This window comes from Dromiciops gliroides, chromosome 2 (genome assembly GCF_019393635.1).
Source record: "Dromiciops gliroides isolate mDroGli1 chromosome 2, mDroGli1.pri, whole genome shotgun sequence".
In the NCBI taxonomy this organism is placed as follows: Eukaryota; Metazoa; Chordata; class Mammalia; order Microbiotheria; family Microbiotheriidae; genus Dromiciops; species Dromiciops gliroides.
Window position 1 is genome coordinate 87,720,444 of NC_057862.1, and position 21,858 is coordinate 87,742,301.

The following is a 21,858-nucleotide window of genomic DNA, read 5'->3' on the forward strand; positions in this document are numbered from 1 at the left end:
AAAAGATGAAATTTTGAAAATCAGAGGACAAATAAAAGTGATAAAAAGACTATTGGAAAGATATACCAAATAAAGGACTTTCATTTCAAAGTTTAAAAATTAATAAACCATTAGTTAATATGAATATTTTAAAGAGAAAAATTAAAGCCAAGTAGCAAAATAAAAAAGATGAGTTTACAATAAAGAGATAACAAAGGACATTAACAGAAACTACTACTTCTAAATACATGCCTGTAAAAACTAAGAATGTAAAAAAATGATTATATGAAATATCAAAATCAATAATAAAGAGATGGCAAATAGCCCAATCTCAATTGAACAAGCCAGATATGAACTAAAAAGAAAAAACTCACACACTACATCAATTAATAATGGAATCCTATCAAATAGTTAAAGAGTAATTAATCCCTCTTATACATAAATTTCTGTCAAAAAATAGAGAAACAAGATATAGCAAATTCCTTTAATGAGACAAATATATCTGAAACCCAAACCAATTAAGGATAAAGCAGAGAACGAGAATGACAAACTAATATCACTAATAAAAAAAATAAATTCTACAAGAGTAAAACCTATAAAGCCAGGAGAGCAATAGAAGGAAAAACTAGTCTAACAAAAACTTGGCATGACACCCAACGAAGAAAAATCTTCCCAGAGGGAATTAAAGAGTATTTGTTGAGGTAGTGATTTATAATATAACTGAAGGAAGGAAAGGTACCAAAAGAATGGAAAGAATTTTTAACCTTATCAACAGCAAGAAAAGGTGACCACAAGGAAGAATATCAGTTAACTACCAACCTACTATGTAACAGTATTAGGGAAGAAAGCAGACTTCTGTAAATGATAGTCAACAATGAACCACATCTTTACAATGTCACAAATGAATGAGATGTGGCAAACAAAAAATTTCTCTCTGGTTACTGTTTTTTTATTATGAAAAAGCATTTGATTCATTAAAACAAAATGCTGCAGGGAGGCTAGGTGGCACAGTGGATAAAGCACCGGCCCTGGATTCAGGAGGACCTGAGTTCAAATCCAGCCTCAGACACTTGACACTTACTAGCTGTGTGACCCTGGGCAAGTCGCTTGATCCCCATTGCCCCGCAAAAACCAAAACAACAACAACAAAACAAAATGCTGCTTTGCAAGATCGTTTAAGAAAAGGTGACTCCCATCCAAACATCAAAATCATTTAAACTTCCTTCAAAGCTATAACAAAATTAACCTATTTAGTAATCACCTGACCACAAATGTGAGATGAAGCATAAAACAAGGACATCCATGCTCGCCTAAGGCATTCATCACTGATAAAGAAGATCCATGGTAGAATTCAAGTTGAAAAGAGATTCATTCCTGTGGATGGTGAGGTTCATCTAAAGCACCTGTTGACAGATGACACTGTGCTGATCATATCAAGCCACCGAACAGAGTAAAATCTCCTGGAAGAGACCTCTGGATGGATAGTAACAGGCATGACTATCCACACAACAAAGACCAAATGGATGAAGACTATTTTAACACTCATTTAAATGGACAACTTATACAGGCTGCCCATCAGTCAGGGACAAGGAGTGCAAATTCTTCTTTGGTTCACAGACCTAGAGATGGAAGGGATCTCATCAGAGGCCACTTTACAGATAAGGAAACTAAGCCCCACCAGAAAGGTTACAAGGCTGGCCCCAAGTTACACAGAGGCAGATGGTGAACCCAGGTGCTCTGTGTCCAAAGCCAGTCCTACTCTTCCTACTTCATATGCTGCCTCCTAATGAATCTGGCCCAGAACTGAGGAGAAGTGGAGGAGAAGTGACCGTCTTCAGGAAATGATCCCAGAGCTTCCCACAAAATTCAGGTTCTATCATTTTACTTTTTTTTTTTTTTTTGGTGCAGCAATTAGGGTTAAGTGACTTACCCAGGGTCACACAGCTAGTAATTGTTAAGTGTCTGAGGCTAGCTTTGAACTCAGGTCCTCCTGAATCCAGGGCCGGTGCTATAACCACTGCGCCACCTAGCTGCCCCCAGGTTCTATCATTTTAACCACAACATTGTACAAGTATTGCTATATAGCAAAGAAACAAAGACAATAGTCTCCAAAGAATTAAAAATGACTAATCATGAGAATAAGCAAAATGCCACATATAACCAATGACAAACTTCAAAGGAGTACAGAAGTAAAGATGTCATCAAGAAATATCTTTTATGAAGAAAAGGTGTTCAAGAAGTTCAAGGAGTTATGCACAGTGAAGTATACTAGCATGCTCGAGATGTCAGAAAAAAGTGAAGAAGGTGACCAGCACATCAAGTGGACCCTCCTCAACCACTCCCCAATGCTAAATTTATGGAAGGACAAGATTTACACAGGACTCAAATATGGACAGATTCAGATCTGTATGTTTAGAGAGAGCTTTCCAAATTGATGAAATAAAATATTCATTTGAGTATTTGTAGGGATTACTATAATAAAATTTAAAATTATTTATTATAACCTAGTTAGATTACATCAGGGATGTAAAGATGGATCAATATTAGAAAAATAATTAGTATGACTAATCACATTAAAAATATACAAAAAGGGGGGCACTAGGTGGTGCAGTGGATAAAGCATTAGCCCTGAATTCAGCAGGACCTGAGTTCAAATTCGGCCTCAGACACTTAACACTTCCTAGCTGTATGACCCTGGATAAGTCACTTAAACCTCACTGCCCCACGAAACCAAAAAAAAAGTTAAAAAAAAAAAAACAATTAAGATAAATCAGTAGTGGGGCAGCTAGGTGGTGCAGTGGATAAAGCACCGGCCCTGGATTCAGGAGTACCTGAGTTTAAATCCGGCCTCAGACACTTGACACTTACTAGCTGTGTGACCCTGGGCAAGTCACTTAACCCCCATTGCCCAACAACAACAACAAAAAAGATAAATCAGTAGTTTTGTCAGAACATAAAAAATTGTCAGTATCTTCACATATTTAAAATAACTACAAAAGGCATAAAATATCTCCAAGTGATGGAATATGTGGGACAAATAAGATAGAGGAGGCAAAGATGATACCAAGACTGAAAGCCTATATGAGTAGAAAGAATGTTACCCTCAACTATAATAGAAAGTCCAGAAGAGGATTGTATTCAAAGACATAATGGGTTGTGTTGTGGACATGCTGTGTTTGTCTATAGTACAACCTGTTTGAAATGTCAAAATGAAAGTTATAATGATGAGGAAGAATTAGAGTTTGGGAGAGAGACAAGAGCTGGATATATAGATGTGGGGGTCATCTGTATAGCAATAATTGAACACATGAAAGCTGATGAGATTACCAAGTGAGATATTATGGAGGGCCCAGGACAAAGCCCTGGGTTATTTACACAAAGTAAATAGTCATGGCATAGAGGAAGAAACTCCAGCAAAGGAGGAGGAGGATAGATAGAAGGAAAACTGAGAGGGAACAGTGTTAGGAAAAAAACTCAAAGAAGATAAAGTATCCAGGAGATGAAGGTGGCCAAGGGCAGTAAATGCTATGAAAAGGTCCCATTAGATTTGGAAATTAAGAAACCATTGGTGACTATGGAGAGAACATTTCTAGTTGAATTATCAATGAGCTAAGATGTCAGATTTCAGATAATTTAGAAATCTAGAGGGAGCAGACACACCCAGTGTAGTTGACAGTTTCAAGTTTATCTGAGAAACAGAGAAGAGATAAAGGATAACAGCCAGCAGGTATGGTAGAGATCAAAGTAGGTACACATGTGTGTATACTTGTTTTGCTTGACTCTCCAAGTCTGTTACAGGGAAGGTTTTTATCGATTGAGGGTTGGAGCTATGGACAAGGAATGTGTGGACAGTGATGGGAAAAAACCAGAACATCAATCACACATTTTAAAAAACACAGAAGAGAGAAGTTGAGAAGGGGACAGAGACAAACAATAATTTTGTAACTATATTAAAGTAAATCTACACTTAAAAACAATACTTAATAAAAGTTCACAATTTCATATTCAACCTTTGTTATTCTTTGTATATTCAAATGTTCGTGTCTGTTGGTATTTAAGTTAATAATAACAAAATAATGTAAAATTAAAATACTGCCTGGTGAATTTCAAAAGACCATAGCTCACACATACTTCTTTTGCTGTGTGTTAAGTTGCTCACTTGTTTTCTTCTCCTCCCCTAATGTTCAATTCTTCAAGTGACTCTCTATTAAGGTGTTTTTATATATGGTATGTGGATATGTATACATATATATTAAAAAAAGTTAACACCTCTCATTAAAAAATAGATAAGACGACTAGGGTCTCTTGAACTCTCAATCTCATTTCCTAAAACAAAGCGTAAATAAAGAGGATTGCATTCACCTTAGCAATAATAAATCTAGTTTTAAAAAGTTAAAATGGTAACATAAGAAATGAGCAGAGGAGGGAAAATGTAAAGGAGTAATAAAGAAGGGTAAAACTATCTTTTACAATATAAAAACTAAAACATATAAACAACGTAATTTCAAAAGGTCATATCCATCTAATGATAGGAATAATTTAAAATCCAATAAACAAAAACAAAATTTAAAACTCTAAGAAACCTTTACTAAAAAAGCATGACAACGGGAAACAACTAAGTTCTTTCTCCTTTATGTTTGTTTCAGATTCACACAAATGACCATTTTAATATCTGTCCGACCCACCATAAAATAATTTCATTTTGTCCCATAAATTTCTAATCATACCAATATTAAGAACTGAATCATAATCATAATCAGGATCTGCATTAAGTAGGATCTGAGTCCTCTTAGTAAGCCTTAGAGCTTTATTATTATTGTCAATATTGTTAAAATAAAAACAAAGTGGTTCCTTCTTTTTATCAGACTACATAAGATACGTACAAAAACAACTACCTTTGAAATGTAGGTGAGTTTAATAGCTCCAACAGGTGGGGATCCAGAAGGAAGGTTCTAGGAGACAAAAAGGATTATGATTAATATAAAATATTACAGATATTAAACTTTGTAAACTACTATTCCACATTTATACTCTTAAAATTAATAAGGAAGTTAAGATTGAGCATTTTCTGGATACAATGGACAGAACTTCAAATGTTTGCATATTAGGCCCTAAAGATCATCACTCCATTATTATGATAATAAAGAGGAAACTTATATAGTTCTAATAAAAAATGCTCTATAAGACATCATTATTGACTGTTTTCTATCTTTTAAGTTAGTCTTTTCTTAAAAAACCCAAAAGCTGAAATATTTCTTCTGCAGCACTAATTAATAAACAAATTGTATAGTTATAAAAATGCAGTATGCTGGTACTAAATGCAACGGACAGAAAAGGTTATAAATATACAAGTCAAACTGTTGCTCACACAAAATGGCAAAGGTTTGTTAATGTTATTTTGTTAGAGCAAACATATGCTTAGAGTTTGAAAATCTATTTTGTTTTTTGTTTGAATAATGTAGTGTTTGTTTTTTTTTAAACTGGCCAGTGAAAGCAATTTTTAGCCAACAAATTGTAATTCATGCTATAATGACAAGATACAGAGCTTTATGATTCAATTCACCTCAACCCAACTTAAAAAAAAATAACTATAAGTACTATCTGTTATGGGGAATTCAACAATATGTAAGCACCTCAACAGACTTACAGATCTAACAAGGGAGATAAGAAAAATATCAAAATAACCATACAAGTCAGTATGACATGCCACCAAGGAGTTTTAAAAGGCCTACGGACACTAAGAAAAAAGAAAAACCACATTCACGGGGGAAGAGGGATGACAGAATAAGGAAAGGATTCATGAAGAATACTGCATCTGAGTAGAGAAGGGCATTCCAAGCACAGGAATAAACATGAATGGTGGCTTGCTTGAAGGTAGAAAAATCTAGTGGTCTTTAATTTGAAAAATAATCACTAATCCAGTTTGGCTGAAGCATAGAGAACTCTAGCTTGTCCAAAAAAAGAAAGTGAAGAAAGAAAGATTGCAACTGACTGACCCCTTCAAACTTGACCTGTTTTTACTCTTTTTCTCTTAATGTTCTCAAATTTCAAACTTCTGCGTGACCACAAATTTCATCTTGATAAAAAGTATTTTACACAACTTTTTATACTATCTATATAGCTTCTTGAACAATGAGCTTCTAATTAAACTTGGTTCAAATGTCCAATTACTGCTTCCTTTTATTCCATATATTGTAGCTACTTTTAGAATAAAATAAAAGGAGCCTTTAGTTCTTCCTTATAATATTCTACACACTTCATGAGGTTATCTACCACCCCGACTTGATCAGTTTTCTAACTTGAGAACCTGTTGAGCTTGACATTAAAGATCACAGGCCCTACTAGACTATATTTGTTTCTATTCATTCAGCAACTAATTACTAAAAGCCTATCATGTTCAAGGCAGAAAAATCAGCAAATTAAACATTTCAACTGACAATAAAGAACCAATAAACATTTTTAAGCAAGGGAAATTACATGACTGGCATTAAATTGTATAAATATCAATCTGGCATTATTAAATATGAATAATGCTTCCAGACCTCACAGTGCTTACTCTCTGGTAAGAGAGATAAGACATGTTATAATACAAAGCAGAATACATTAAAGGCTAAAACGATGGTACAAAGTGCTATAAGTTGGGGCAGCTAGGTGGTGCAGTGGATAGAGCACTGGCCCTGGATTCAGGAGGTCCTGAGTTCAAATCTGGCCTCAGACACTTGACACTTACTAGTTGTGTGGACCTGGGCAAGTCACTTAACCCCAGTTGCCCCCCCCCAAAAAAAAAGTGCTATAAGTTACAAAAAAGGGATCACTTCTGAGTGGTGATAACAACTGTGACATCTGAACTAGAAGTTCACTAATAAGGTGACATCTGAACCTGACCTAGGCGGACAGGAAGGATGTACAGAAGAAATTCTTGGGTAATGTTTTAATAATGACAATTTATCAGTACGGCAGGGACAAAGGATCAATGAATTAAAAATATAAGACAACCAGTCTGAAAAGAGAGGTCGCTGAATTCTGGCAGAATTTAAAAGCCAACATAGGCACTTGAGTGTCAAGTGAAGAGGTCCAAGGAGTAATGTGATTGATCCACAAGCTAGGGAAAGAAAAAAAAAAGCTACAGAGTACAGGATAAACCAGAGAAAGAAGCCAAAGGTAGCCACAGTTGTTAAGAAGATAATAATTTGACTCCCACAAGTGAATGGAAAAATGGTGATGCCATTAACAGGATGGGGACCGAGCATGAGGCTAAATCTGGTTTTAGCCACACTGACTGAGTGTCCAGTACAACCTCCACATAGAGAAATCCAGTAAATACCTGAAAATATGAGAATGGAATATGAGTGAGATAAGGGATCACAGATACAGAATCCCAGATTCAGAGCTAAAAAAGGATCATCTAGTCCACCCCACTAATTTTGCAGAAGGAAAATCTGAGGCCAATGGAGAAGTGAATTATCCAGGGTCAATTCAAAAATTAGTTCAAAGTTCAAACTAGTATCCTTCCTGGAAGAGGTTAAAAGGGATGGGGGAAATGGCTCTCAACCACCAATTTTATCAGGGACAATGAAATGTTTGCTCCTTTTAAAATTGCAAGATGTATTCAATTTTTTATTTGAAAAACCAATAAGAAAAAGGATCTTAAAAGGCAGAAGTAAAATACTGATATGTCAAGATGTTACTTAGTAAGAAGGTATTACACAAAGAAGAAATGGTAGAAAGATCTTGAGGCTAAAATAAAAATTTGAAGCTCTTCCAAAAGACTGACCAAGATGCTCTGAAGAGGAAGGAGTTGCTTGTTCTCTAAAGCAGATACACAGGTGCTGTCCGGTGGTAAGATTACCTAGTAAAAATCAGGGGAGGAGACTACTTGAGGAAGAGTGCTGAGGCAGCTAATTTGTTGATCTAACAGCATTGATAAAGGTCTGAAAGTATCCAAGACCAAGCTGAAAACCTCCTAAGCACCATCAAAATGGATATCATTGAATATCAGTAATATCAATGGATACCCTACAAGTTCAAATGATCCACATGAACATCAATGACACTCCCAGAAGGAATCTAGGAAGCACAGCTAAAGATATCAAAGCTTCAGGCAAGACACTGAAGAGATTAAGGGTGCAGGCCAACTGAGGGTTTGTTTTCACACTGCCAAAAGCAAGAAATTCAGAAGAGAAAAGCAGATTTGGAAATGAACAAGTGATTAAGAAGACAGTATCAGAGGATGTTGAAGGAAGTTATAGACAATGAAGAAAAATTTGCTTTTTTTATCCCTAAAGCTATACTGAAGAAAATATAACTGTCAACAGTTAAGAGCTGAGGTGCTCAATCCACAGGTCCACAGACTCATACACTTAGAATGACTAAAGGAGACTTTAAAAGTAATTTAGTTTAAACTCCATTTTATAGGTAGGAAACTTAGGGTCAGAGGTCAAGTGAATTGCCCAAAATCAAACAGGTATCAATAGAGGTGGTATTTGAACCCAGATCCCCTAACCCCAAACAGTGTTCTTTCTACTGCACCAGGCTGCTTCACCCATTCCTATTAAGATTCTGGCTCAGGAGACTGAAAAGAATAAAACCAATATGGCTAATAAGGAATTAATACTCAAAGCACTATTAAGAAAGCATTTAGAGATGGCGAAGGAAAGGCAGCGAGCTCTCAAACTCATGACACGATTGCTCCAAAAAACATCCGAATAATGCCACAGGACAATTCCTGTAGCAGTAAAACCCACAGAAGAATGTGCTGAAATCATCTTTCAACCAAGGATGGCTTGGAAGGTTGCAAGGAGGGGGCTGCTGTGCTAAGACAGGAGTGGAGCCCAATACCAGTCACCCTGACACAGATCCAGTCCCAGGAAGGTCTTGCTAGAGAAAGAGCACCCCCCCACACCCCCCGCCCAGCCTCTGAATCAGCTGAAGCACCAGTGTCATCTGGAACTAAGCTCACAGTCTGGTGAGAGGGCTGAGCCCTTGGCAGGGGGAAGATTACAAGGGTCTATGCTAGGTGCTGAGGCAGAACTTGGGTTTTTCACCCCTTCTGGGAACCAGGAGGTAGACTTGAGTAGCAATGTCCCAGGTTGGGGAGGGGCACAGGCTCGTTGGAACTGACAACCACAACACACAAAGCTGGTTAATTAGCAAGTTGGTTTGGGATCATCTACGGACCAGGACCAGGACCAGGGAACAAGCCAGGCGAGTGAAGAACCTGCTCCTCCTTAAATCATACCACCTGGGACCTTCTGAAGCTTAGGATAGCGCAGCCTTAAAACAGTGCCCCACTTTAAAGAGCTAAAAGTCAAGTAAAAGAAAGGCAAGATGAGCAGACAGAGAAAGGTAAGGACCATAGAAAGTTTCTTTAGTGACAAGGAAGATCAAGGTGCACCCTCAGAGGAAGATGTCAATGTCAGGGCCCCTATATCTAAAGCTTCCAAGAAAAATACGAATTGGTCTCAGGCCACAGAACACTCAAAAAGGACTTTGAAAATAAAATTAGAGAGGAAGAGGACAAAATGAAAAGAGAAGTGAGGGTGATGCAGGAAAGACATGAGAAAAAGTCAACAGCTTGAAAAGCCAAATTGGCCAAATGGAAAAGGAGGTACAAAAGCTCTCTGACGAAAATTACTGCCTAAGAATTAGGATTGAACAAATGGAAACTAGTGACTTTATGAGAAACCAAGACACAATAAAGCAAATCCAAATGAATAAAAAAATAGAGGGCAATGTGAGAGACCTTCTTGGAAAAACTGCTGACCTGGAAAATAGGTCCAGGAGAGATAATTTGGAGTCAGGAGGACCTGAGTTCAAATCAAGCCTCAGACACTTAACACTTACTAGCTGTGTGACCCTGGGCAAGTCACTTAACCCCAAATGCCCCCCCACACACACACACACACACACAAAGACTCCACCAATCACCTCCTGAAAGAAATTCCAAAAGGAAAACTCTTAGGAATATTATAGCCAAATTCCAGAGCTCTCAGGTCAAGGAGAAAATATTGCAAGTTGCCAAAAAGAAACAATTCAAGTACTGTGGAGCCCCAGTCAGGATAGCACAAGATCTAGCAGCTTCTACATTAAAGGACAGGAGGGCACGGAATATGATATTCCAGAGGGCAAAGGAATTGGGATTACAACCAAGAATCACATAACCAGCAAAACTGATCTTTTGGAGGGAAAAAATGAGACTTCAATGAAATAGAGGACTTTAAGGTATTCACGATGAAAAGACCTGAACTGAATAGCAAATGTGACTTTCAAATACAAGACCCTGAAGAACCATAAAAAACTGGAGTTGGGGATCATGAAGTGGGTGACTATCTTGTGTCTGAGGCCAGGTTTTGGCTGGGATCCCCCTGGATCCAGGGTGGATGCTTGGTCCACTGTCATCTACCTGCCCCATGATGACATCTTTAGGGTTAAATTGAGGGGTGAGGGTATGGGAATTTATTTTGATTTGAGGACCCTGCCTTTGGGCTGAGATTGAAGAGCCTTGGACCCTAAGGCTTTTTTTCTATGTGTGAGGGGCTGGTGCCCCTCCCCCCCACCCCCACTTTAGCTGAGCCAAAAAAGCCCTGTGGGCTTTTCAGGACACCAGGTCAGACAGGTGGGGGGAAAAAAAGCCCTAGCTCCCTATGTCCCAAGGGGAGCTTCCCCAGACATCCCAGGCTTGTCCTGCCAGGCCCTAGCATAGCCCATGTAGAGGTCCCAGGTGTGCAGCAGGGGTCACGGGCCCCCCGGCCCCACTGGGCACAGCCCTAGTGCGGCCAGCAGATTAGCTTGGCATGTGTGGGGGCACAGAGAGCCCAAGGTTTGAGGGGAGAGAAGGAACATATATATAGGAGGGCTAGCAAGCCAAGGAGGAGGGGACACTGGAAGATTAAGAGAACAGGAGAAGCAGATTTGAGAGAGAGATGCAGGGGTTCAGCAAGGCAGTACAGAGAGGAAAGTTAGACGATATGGGGGGGGGGGTCAACAAAGTGAAAGGGGCTTGGAGTTAGAGGAAAGCAGCTGAGCAATGAAAGTACAGGAAAGCTGGAGGGAAGGAGTGAAAGTTGGAGAAAACTGGAGCATACCTTAAGGCAAGAGGCAGCAAAGGCCCTTATTGTATTAAAAGCAGACAGGTAGTATAATTTGCATTTCTTAACCCTTATCTTTTACATTGATTTTTATAAATAAACTCAGCTTTTTGCTTATCAATTTGGGAGGAGCAAGTGTGGTGGAACTTTTTAAAGGCGCTTATTAAAATAGCAGTCAGATAGTCAGTCAAACATCCCTAAATTAGTCCTCCAGTAAAATTAGTCCCCCCTAGTCAGCTAAAATATTCTTACAAGGGGAATGCACTGGGGAAAAGGGAAGGAAGGACAGAGGTAGCATGGGGTGAAATCCCACCTGAAAAAAAACAGGAAAGGGCTTATGGAGTGGGGGAAGAGATGGGGAAGGAGCAGAGCAGTAAATGAATTTTACACTCATCAGAAAAGGTTCAAAGACCTTAAACTCATCAGAGTTGCCTCAAGGAGGGATTAACACACATACCCAATTAGGTGAAGTAATCTATTTAATCCGGGCAGTAAATGAGCCTAACACTCATCAGAATTGGCTCAAAGATCTCAATCTCATCAGAATTGACTCAAGGAGGGAATAACATACACACTCAATTGGATGGAGTAATCTAACCCAGCAGGCAAATAGGAGGGGAAGGGGATGAGGGGCAGATGGGGGAAGGGGGTAGACAGATAGAAGCAAATCCCTTTTGAAGAGGGATAGGGTGAAAGAAGATAGATATTAGAGTAAATATTATGGGGAAGGGAATAGGATGGAGGGAAACAGTTAACAACAGTAACTGTGAAAAAGAGAAAAGGGGGGAAAATTGTACAAAAAATATTTATAGCAACTTTTTGTGGTGGCTAAGAATTGGGAATCAAGGGAATGTCCATCAATTGAGGAATGACTGAGGAAGTTGTGGTATATGATTATAGTGGATGGTATTGTGCTATAGGAAATGACAAACAGGATGATCCCAGAAAATCCTGGAAAGACTCATATGAACTGATATATAGTGAAGTGAGCAGAACTGGGAGGACATTGTGCATAGTAACAGCAGTATTGTTCAATGAGCAACTGTGAATGACTTAACTACTCTCAGCAATGCAATGATGCAAGACAATCCCAAGAAACTAATGACAAAGTCCATCCACCCCCATAGAAAGAACTGATAAAAAGAGCACTTGTGGATTGTACATATATAATCTGGTTGATGTCTTGAGAAGGGGGGAGGAAAAGGAGGGAGGGAGAAAAATTTGGAACCCTAAATCTTATGAAAATGAATATTGAAAACTTCCCTTACATGTAACTGGAAAAAATAGAATAAATGTTTGTTACAAAGGGAAAAAAAGCATTTTGCAGCCCTTGAAAAATTCAAGTCACCTGTCCCAATGAAGTGCATCCCTTGGCACTAAAATAAGTGGTGTATGGATGGGTAAAGTAGGTCAAATAAGTTGACTAATTATTAACCAGATAGATAGTGAACATCTTTAAAAGAAAGTGTGATCACGGGGGCAGCTAGGTGGCACAGTGGATAGAGCACATATTAAGAGGTAGACCAACTCAAACCTCCAGATCTTTTCTAGATGATCTATTGTCCAGCCTATTGTCCCCATCTTATGGCTGGACTTTAGAGAAGACCATCCAACAACTCATTAACTTAGTGATAAAAAATATCAGTTAGGTGGCACAGTGGATAAAGCACCGGCCCTGGATTCAGGAGGACCTGAGTTCAAATCCGGCCTCAAACACTTGACACTAGCTGTGTGACCTTGGGCAAGTCACTTAACCCTCATTGCCCTGCAAAAAAAAAAAAAAAGGAAAGGAAAAGAAAGGGTGACCACAACCACCCACCATGGCAACATCAAGGGCAAATCATGCCAGACTAACTTTATTTATGACTAGCCAGCAGCAAGAACAAGATCTGAGAGTTATAATGGATCACAAGCTTGATGAGATCCACAAGTATGACACATTAACCAAGAAAGTTAAAGCCACCTTAAGTTAGTTCTATTGAGAGACCTACTATACTCGGCCCTGGTCAGACTACAGCTGGAGTCTTGTGTTCATTCTAAGTGCTATATTTTAGGAAGAATAGTGATAAGCTGGAGAGCAACCAGAGAAGGACAACCAAAATAGTGAAGAACCCTGAGTCCATGCCATAAGGTTTGGTTAAAGCTGTTCAAGTATTTAAAAAGCTGTCACATACAAGAATTTGATTTGTTCTGTCTAATTTTAGAGAACGGAACTAAATGGATGAAATTTTAAAAGAAGAAAATATCAGTTTAATATAAGGAAAAATTGCCTAAAAACTAGAGCTACAAAGTTCCTTGGGAGGTAGTGGGATCCTTTTCTTTAGAGGTTTTCAAGTAAAGATTGGAGAACAGCTCAGGTAGACTTAGAAAAGTAAGAATTTTCTTGTATAGGTATGGGCTGGACTAGATTGCCAATGAACAGAGGTGAGAAAACATGAATTTGGAATCAACATACAAATTTGACACAGTTTTATGGCTTTCTATTGCCGCAACTTTGTGGCTTTTTGTCAGCCGGTAAGCACACAAAATGGGTGATGTAAATTATCCAGAGCTGAGGATTAGAAAAGTGGGATCAACATCTCAAGAGTCTTGTTATAGCAATTAATACAGAAATCAATAAGTTTAGTCTTATGGAAATTTGGGGTTGGCACAATCTTAGTGATCTAAGATGTTTGGTACAACAGAAATAACTGTTAACTAAATGGAATCCTAGAACATTATATACCTTAGCAATGTCACTTACCTTAGGATCGGGAGTATTACAACTAGAAAGGAATCTTAAAGATAATCTAATCTCTCTCCCCTTCTCCCTTTCCCACTCTTCTCTCTCTCTCCCCGTCCCCTCTCCAGCTATGGAAAACTGAGTGCCAGGGAGTCTAAGTAATTTCCCAAAGGCCACAGATGGAGTAAATAGCAGAGCCAGGATCTGAACACAGATTCTCTGACTCTGAATCCAGTGTTCTAACCGTGGCATTACATTCTCTCAAAGTCTCACTTTCCCCATTTATAAAATCAGGATACTGATATTAAAGGATCAAATAAAAAACTTTGTAAAATGTACTATTTACAGAATGTCAGTTATTATTATTCTCAAAGGTATATTTATTCATCTGTGAGAATACTTATTTTTACTTCTTACCTTGCCTATTTTTATCTTAGCTTTCATTCCTATTTACAGTAACATTTAAATGAGCTACTTTTAAAATGAAGATTATAAACATCTTCCAAATATAAATTAAATTATCATTTTTATTTTATTCCCTTTAAATATATAATTTATTATATCTCAAGGTCGAAGATTTTTATCTTGTTCCTTCCACCCACCCTCTGCCTTTCATTCCTGGAATTCTTACTAAAATATTAAAATGTCTGAGATCAAACCACAAGCAAAATGATCTTTCCAAATGTTGGTTACTTTTCAATATCAAAATATTTAGCTTCTGAATGTCTCAAAGGCTATTATTCTAATATACTGAATAGTGCCCTAAGCTTTTGTATATGAGAAAGAAAAGAAAAAGACAGAGAATACTACGAAGGACCACAGATTAAATAGTCAAATTGTGTGTGGGAAATGTAAGCTGCTAGAAGATTAAAAAATCCTAGTTTTTATGACAACAGTTATTGTTCAAATGCAAAAATTTCTATTTAAAATTAATGATAGAAAAGAAAAGAATGAGCTGATATACCAAAACAAGCCATGCATCATATAGCAAGTTTCTATTCCATTTTATGAAAATTATATTTTTCAAATCCCTTCATTTTCAGATTCAGCTAAAAGCACACATTTTTCCAACTGTCACTAAATACTGAGGAAGTCATAAATCTTAGCAAAACCCTGGAACAGATTATTAAATAAATGAAAGCAGTGGTCACTAGGAGACAGTATGGATTTGTTAAGAAAAAGTTATGCCAAACTAAATTAGTTTATACCGATACATTAAAGAAACACCATTAACAGTATATTAACTGCTTTCAGCAAGGCACCTAACAAAGTTTCCCATGATATACTTATGGACAAGAAGCAAATGTTGCTTAGATAAAAGTACAGCTCTTAGCCAACTGAAAAGCTACTCCTAAACAATGTTGCTTATTCTATCAATTTCAACCCCAAAGGAAACTCTCTAGTGTCATATTTACAGTAATCTATGCTTAAATTTGTCCTTTTCAATATTTTTATCAATGACCTGGATGAAGATATAGAAGACTTAAACCTTCAAACAACAAAATGCTGTAGAGGGTAAGCTTCCTGAATGCAGGGACTATCATGTTTGTTTTTATATCCCCAATAACCTAGGAGGACTGTGAATATGGTAAGCACTTAAAAAACATTTATTGGGGGCAGCTAGATGGCGCAGTGGATAGAGCACTGGCCTTGGAGTCAGGAGTACCTGAGTTCAAATCCAGCCTCAGACACTTAACACTTACTAGCTGTGTGACCCTGGGCAAGTCACTTAACCCCAATTGCCTCACTAAAAAAAAAAAAAAAAACAAAACAAAACAAAACAAAAAAAAAAAACATTTATTGGGGGCAGCTAGGTGGCACAGTGGATAAAGCACGGCCCTGGATTCAGGAGGACCTGAGTTCAAATCCACCTTCAAACACTGGACACTTAACTAGCTGTGTGACCCTGGGCAAGTCACTTAACCCTCATTGCTCCACCAAAAAAACACAAAACATTTATTGAACTACATGAACTAAACTAGTGAATGACAGAAGATTTAGCTTTTGAAAGGGTAGAGCTGCAGGCTGAAACAAAATAAAATGTGACAGGGATAAATTTAAGTTGTTTTTGGATTCAAGAAGTCAAGAGCACAAACAGGATTGGGGAACCTGACAACAGTAGTTGATACAAAAGAGATAAAGGCTTTAGCTAACTGCAATCAGAGCCAAAAGAGTGAAACAGCTGCCTGCATATCTGAGGCTCTACAGACTTTCTATAGAAATAAAAAGTACAGAATAAGGAAACTAACAGGTGACTGTAATTCTGTGTCAATCCAAAACCATATGGTATATATTAAGTTCTAGACACCAAATGTTAAAGGAGCACTGAGAACAAAAGCATATCATCAAGAGGCAGGAAGATCTAGAGATCATGCTATAAGAAGCTAAAGAACTGGGGGGTGTTTAGTCTGAAAAACAAAAGACTTGCTCTTCAAGTGTTTTAAAGGCAGGTTTCTAACAAGCAAAGTAGTCCATAAACCGGACCATGCTGCTTCTTGAAGTAGTTACCCTTCCTATCGCTTGAAATGTTTGACCAGAGGATGGATGACCGTCAGAGAAGACAGCTAAAGGATTACTATATTGGGTTTCTGGATCAGATAATCTTTAAGGATCTGTGAAAATATCTACCTAATTGTATTTATTTAGTGACATCTTTTCTGAAGGATCAACAACAGAGTTTAGGAGAAAAAGCACTTTTTAAAAAGAGACTCCAAAGACCTGGCTTGTACCACTCAGTCAGTCTACCAATAGCTGGAAGGGTGACATTGGACAAGCTTCCTGAGTATAAGTTTCCTCATCTCTGAAGTGAGGAAGTTGGAGTAGTATCTCTTCCAATTCTAAAATTCTATGATTTCAAGTGTTTTGCTTACAGATTAATATTACAAAATTTACCTGAATGATTTGAATTTTAGTAAAATTTAGCCTTTAAATGATGCTATGTGCTCTATAATTATAATAACCAAGCTTAGACCTGAAGAGTTAAAAAAAATGTATCTTCCTTCTTCCGTCATTGAAGAAGTGGGGGTAACAGGTGTAGAATATTGCATACACTGTTGGACAGAATTAATATGTCCACTGTTTTTGCTAAACTTTTTCCCTCTCTTTCTTTTTAAGCCTTTGTCAAAATATAGCATTTGCTTGCTAAAACATATGAGAAATATGATCAGAAATGAATATAATAAAAAGTAAAAGGCATCAATAAATATATTTTAATATTAATGGAATTATTACAATAAAGATATAAATTTCATATGAGAATGTGAAAGGGTAAGCACATAAGTATTATGATACAAGTGGTTGATTTATAAACAGATCACAACAGTTTTATAAAGGTCACTATAATTTTAGACAGTTTGAAAAACAGTACTATCTTAAAGACAAAAAGTCTTAAATAATTATCCTTGCATCCCCTGACTCTAAAACAAAATATTAGTGCAAAGAAGGCAAATAAAAGCAAGAAATTCAGCAGAGGACAATGGACAGAGCACTTGATATGGAAACAGGAAGACCTGAGTTTGAATCCCATGTCAGACACTTAGTAGCTATATGACAAACTCTCAACCTCAATTTCCTCATCTCTAATATAAAGATAATAATAGCACCTACCTCACAGGGTTGTTGTGAGATAACATATGTGAAGGTGCTTTGAAAACCTTAAGGTGTCATATAAAAATTATCTATTATGTGTTATAGCTAAAAAATCTAGTGAGGCATTCAATACTGTAATTTCAGCAGAGAAAGTGCCCCATGTACTGTCACAGAACACAACCCCTTTAATGACTTTATAGGTGAATTTCTATTAGCCAAAAATTTCATAACTCATAGGCCACACTGGTGAAGATACTCTCTGAACTTCACCAAATCAGGCCTTAGACGACAGATATACTGTCAGTCCCAAGACCCAGAAGAAAAGTGTTTGCAGTTTGGGATGAACCATCAATGCCTGGGCCCACTTTAGAACAACCTTCCAGAATCCAGGGTCACAATCATGTCACAATGATATATCACTGTATGGTTATCTGGGAATAGGGAGAATTAACGGACACATATGACATTAGTCTGAGGGTTTTAATGTATATCTGCAAACTGCTTTAAAAGACTCGTTTACACTTACTAGCTGCATGACCCTGGACAAGTCACTTAACTCTCACTGCCCCGCAAAAAAAAAAAAATTAAAAATTAAAAATATAAGACTCTCATTTGAACTTTACAAACCTGTGGATTATCCATGTACCAGACCAGACTATCTTCTCTGGTATCCAGGATGAAGTACCTCCGCAGAAATTTCCCACTATTCTCATTTTCTTCAATGTCTAGAAAACCACAAATTCGATTCTGACGATCCACATAAGGCATTTCTGAGGTTGAACATTACACTGAAAAATAAAAAACAAAACAAAACAAATAAGCTTCCTACAAAAAAGTCCATAAAGTTTTTCCTCAATAAACTCAGAAACATGTTGCAGAAACCACATGTCCACCTGTACATGAAAACATCAAAATTCTAACATTTGAGGTGTGAGCATACCTCCAATTCTGTGGATTATATTTTCTGTTACTGACTTGATTATTCAAACCTATCCACACATGAAAAGGGAAGAGAAATGAATTTTTCCCATAGTGGTAAACTATTAAGTAGTTTAAATGATTCTTTTCAGGGCTAACTAAAAAAAGAAGTCACCACACAGTATGTTTTTTTACCAACTTATATTACATTATAGACATAATTCACTGGACATATGAGAGAGGCAGTGTGGCAGCTGAGATAGAAAGTGGGCTTCTGGGTCACAAAGACTCAAGTGCAAGTCCCTCTTTTTGATACATACTCAGTACCTTGCATTCAGTAGGTACTTAAATGTTTTTTGTTGTTGTTGTTCCTTCGGGCTTGGGGGGGGGGGGGTTGTTTGTTTTTTTAAACATAGTACCAATTTATTTTGTCCCCAGATTAAATAAACATGGCCATGCTGGAGACTGCTTCCTAAAGAAGCAGCTCAGAGAGTCCCTCTTTCTCAGGGTGTATGAGGGGTTTTTTGGTTTGGTTTGGTTTTGGTTTTTTGTGCACTGGCTACAGGGAGTTATCAGTTTCATTAGCATGATACAAATCAACCCAAAAGCAAATGTAAAGTAAACAATACAAATCAGTTTAACAGCTCGACTTAAAGCAGATGCTACAGGATGCCCAGATAATCTCTGGGAAAGGAGATAGTTGAATGGGGACTTCAAAGGGGCATTTTCATTTCTTTCCTCTCTTGGGGAAAGAAGTTAGTAAATAGGGACCTATCTGCTAGCTATCTGGGTTCAGCTTTAGTCAAAGGACATTTTGATCCTATTAATCCAGGGTCTCATAAAATCCATTTGGATAAAGCAGCTCCATCAAATCCAGGTGATCCATACATTGATATTACCAACACATACACAATTGGTGGTGACATAGTAGAAACTGGTGGGGCAGGAAGGACCAAAGGCAACCTAGGTCATCTCCATGTGTCTTGTGATTGTATAGCCCTATTGTTTCTTTTTCTCTGTTCTCTTTTTTTTTCCTGCCTGAAGCTGCCCCTCTCACCACCTCCAATGGAAAGCTGTTCCTTAATTTTTTATCTTTTTTTTTTTAAGTGAGGCAATTGGGGTTAAGTGACTTGCCCAGGGCCACAAGTGTCTGAGGCCGGATTTGAACTCAGGTCCTCCTGAATCCAGGGCCATTGCTCTATCCACTGCGCCACCTAGCTGCCCCTGTTCCTTCATTTTTTAAGAGAACCATGACACTGGGGTGATGTCATGACTTGCACTGAATTGGATTTAAGAGAGGCAGAGCTATGCAAAGTCACCAGCCCCACTCTCTCCTCCAGAGGCATCAGGGTCCAGTGACAAGATAAACATCAGGACAACTGGAGATAGACAGTGTTAATATGTCCACTGTTTTTGCTAAACTTTTCCCCTCTCTTTCTTCTTAAGCCTTTGTCAAAAGAAAGCATTTGCTTGCTAAAACATATGAGAAATATGCTCAGAAATGAATATGATAAACATGGCAATACCCCAAGATTATGTGTTGAAGAACAGTTTGGACCATCATACATGTGTATTGACTCTGACACTAATTTCATTTATGACCCTTAGCAAGGTTCAATCTTTCTTGCACCAAATGTCTTCTTCTATAATTAGTGTTGGGCTAGATGGTTTCTCAGGTCCATTTTCTGCACTGATTCCTATGATGCTATGATTCATGTGATGTCCTAATTATCCCACTTGCACGCTGCTTGTATAACCAAGAGAAGTGTCCTAGAGTAGAAAGGACACTAAGAGAGGACCCCGAACTCAGGCTGTGGGACTCTGGGCAAGTCACTTCATCTCTCAGTGCCCCGAGTAACTCACTAAGACCACATCACTGAACAGGTTCCAGGAAGCTGTCTATGAAATCACAAGTCCAATTATTTTTTTAAGTATTTGTTTTTTCAATGTGGCATTTGACCTTCTATTCAAAATCAGACCTAACTCAAAATCCTGGCTGACAAATTTGCCATAAACCAGCTGAGATGTGGAGACACCTTTAAGAGAGTTCAATATGACTCCAAGAGAAGCGGGGAAGCGTTCTTTTAGCCTTAGTCCAATTAGCCTGTGTCTATTATTTGATTTCCAATAAAAGTAATATGATAGTCTAGTAGTAATAGTTTCTAACATCATGAAATCACCAGCGGAGGTGTGCTTGCCAATTGGAAATTGGGAAAAAAGAATCTCTTTTGAAGCGAATTATAAAGTACTTTATGGATCAAAGTGAGAGGCAAAATGATAGGTCCTCTATAAAAGACACAACTTCCAATAGAGTGATAACTATATTTGACTTCACGAAATGCTTTGAATGGACTTTAAGAGTTATTTTATTAGGGTTAAGAAAAAATCTTCTCTACATTCTAGAATGTGCCTTGAAAATTATGGATGCTTTAACATTAATGCTTTATGAGATGATGGCTGTGGCAATCCTATTGGGAGACTGCAAAGTTGTAGGGAACTGTAACAGAGGCCTGACTGGTTCTGAGGGCAGGAAAGAAATTTTCATGCTAGGCAAAAACAATTAAAAAGCCCAAACTCGTGAGCAGTATTTGTCCGACCACTATTTCTCTGTGCATGTGGCCCCTTCCAACTGGACTCCTATGGACTCTAATATTCCAAGGGCATGTTCCAAAACAGCCAAGATAGATACAGATCTGAAGGAAACAAAGAAGTCAGTTTTTATTGACTTCATATGAAATCTTTATGGGATAATTTACTCACTGGGAAAAGTTTATATTCTACAATGTAACTGTCAAACATTTATTGTAAAATTAAATAAATAACACAAGATTTCTAATCTAATCAGTACAACCTACTAGTACAAGCTAATAGTATAGCAATACTATTACTATAAAAGCTTTAAAGCAGAACCACCATGCTGACTGGGCCAAATCAAGTCAATCAGGATTATTAAGCACTTACTATGTAATAGCCAGACACAATGTTAAGCACTGGGAAGATACAAAGAAAGGCAAAAGATAGTCCCTGCTCCCAGAGAACACAGAAGCAACATGCAAACAACTACATACAAACCAGAGACAGAGACAGAGAGACAGAGAGAGACAGAGACTGGATAAATGAGGTGGGGGAGGGGGGATAATTTCAAAGAGAAGGAACTAAGATTGAGGAGGTCTGGCAAAGTCTTCTCATTGAAAATGGCCTTTTAGGGGCAGCTAGGTGGCACAATGGATAGAGCACAAGCCCTGAATTCAGGAAGACCTGAGTTCAAATTCGACCTCAGATACTTGACACTTACAAACTGTGTGACTCTGGGCAAGTCACTTAACCCTCATTGCCCCACAAAAAAAGAAAAGAAAGGAAAAAGAAAATGAACTTTTAGATGGAACTTGAAAGAAGCCAGGGAAGCCCGAAGATGAGAGTTGGAGATGAGGAGAGAGAGAAATCCAGGCACAGGAGACAGCCAGAGAAAATGCAGAGCTGGGAAATGTGGTGCTCTGAGCAAGGAGCAGCAGGGATGGCCACATCACTGGGTCACAGAGTACATGAAAAGGAGTATGGTATAAG

The 21,858-nt window shown here is 37.9% G+C and overlaps 1 protein-coding gene across 7 annotated transcripts in view; it reads right to left on the minus strand.

Annotated features, from left to right (window-relative positions):
- Nucleotides 1-21,858, minus strand: part of PLEKHA1 (pleckstrin homology domain containing A1) — a 90,868-nt gene that overhangs the window by 42,082 nt on the left and 26,928 nt on the right. For 6 of the 7 annotated variants that reach the window (XM_043985019.1, XM_043985023.1, XM_043985021.1 and 3 more), the window contains exons 2-3: nucleotides 18,004-18,164; nucleotides 4,875-4,931 (exon numbers count right to left, since the gene is read on the minus strand). In XM_043985019.1, coding sequence (XP_043840954.1) covers nucleotides 4,875-4,931; nucleotides 18,004-18,144 — 198 coding nt within the window. In that variant the 5' untranslated portion in view covers nucleotides 18,145-18,164. Of the gene's footprint in view, nucleotides 1-4,874; nucleotides 4,932-18,003; nucleotides 18,165-21,858 lie in introns of those variants that run through there. The other variant, XM_043985024.1, reaches the window with a different exon arrangement.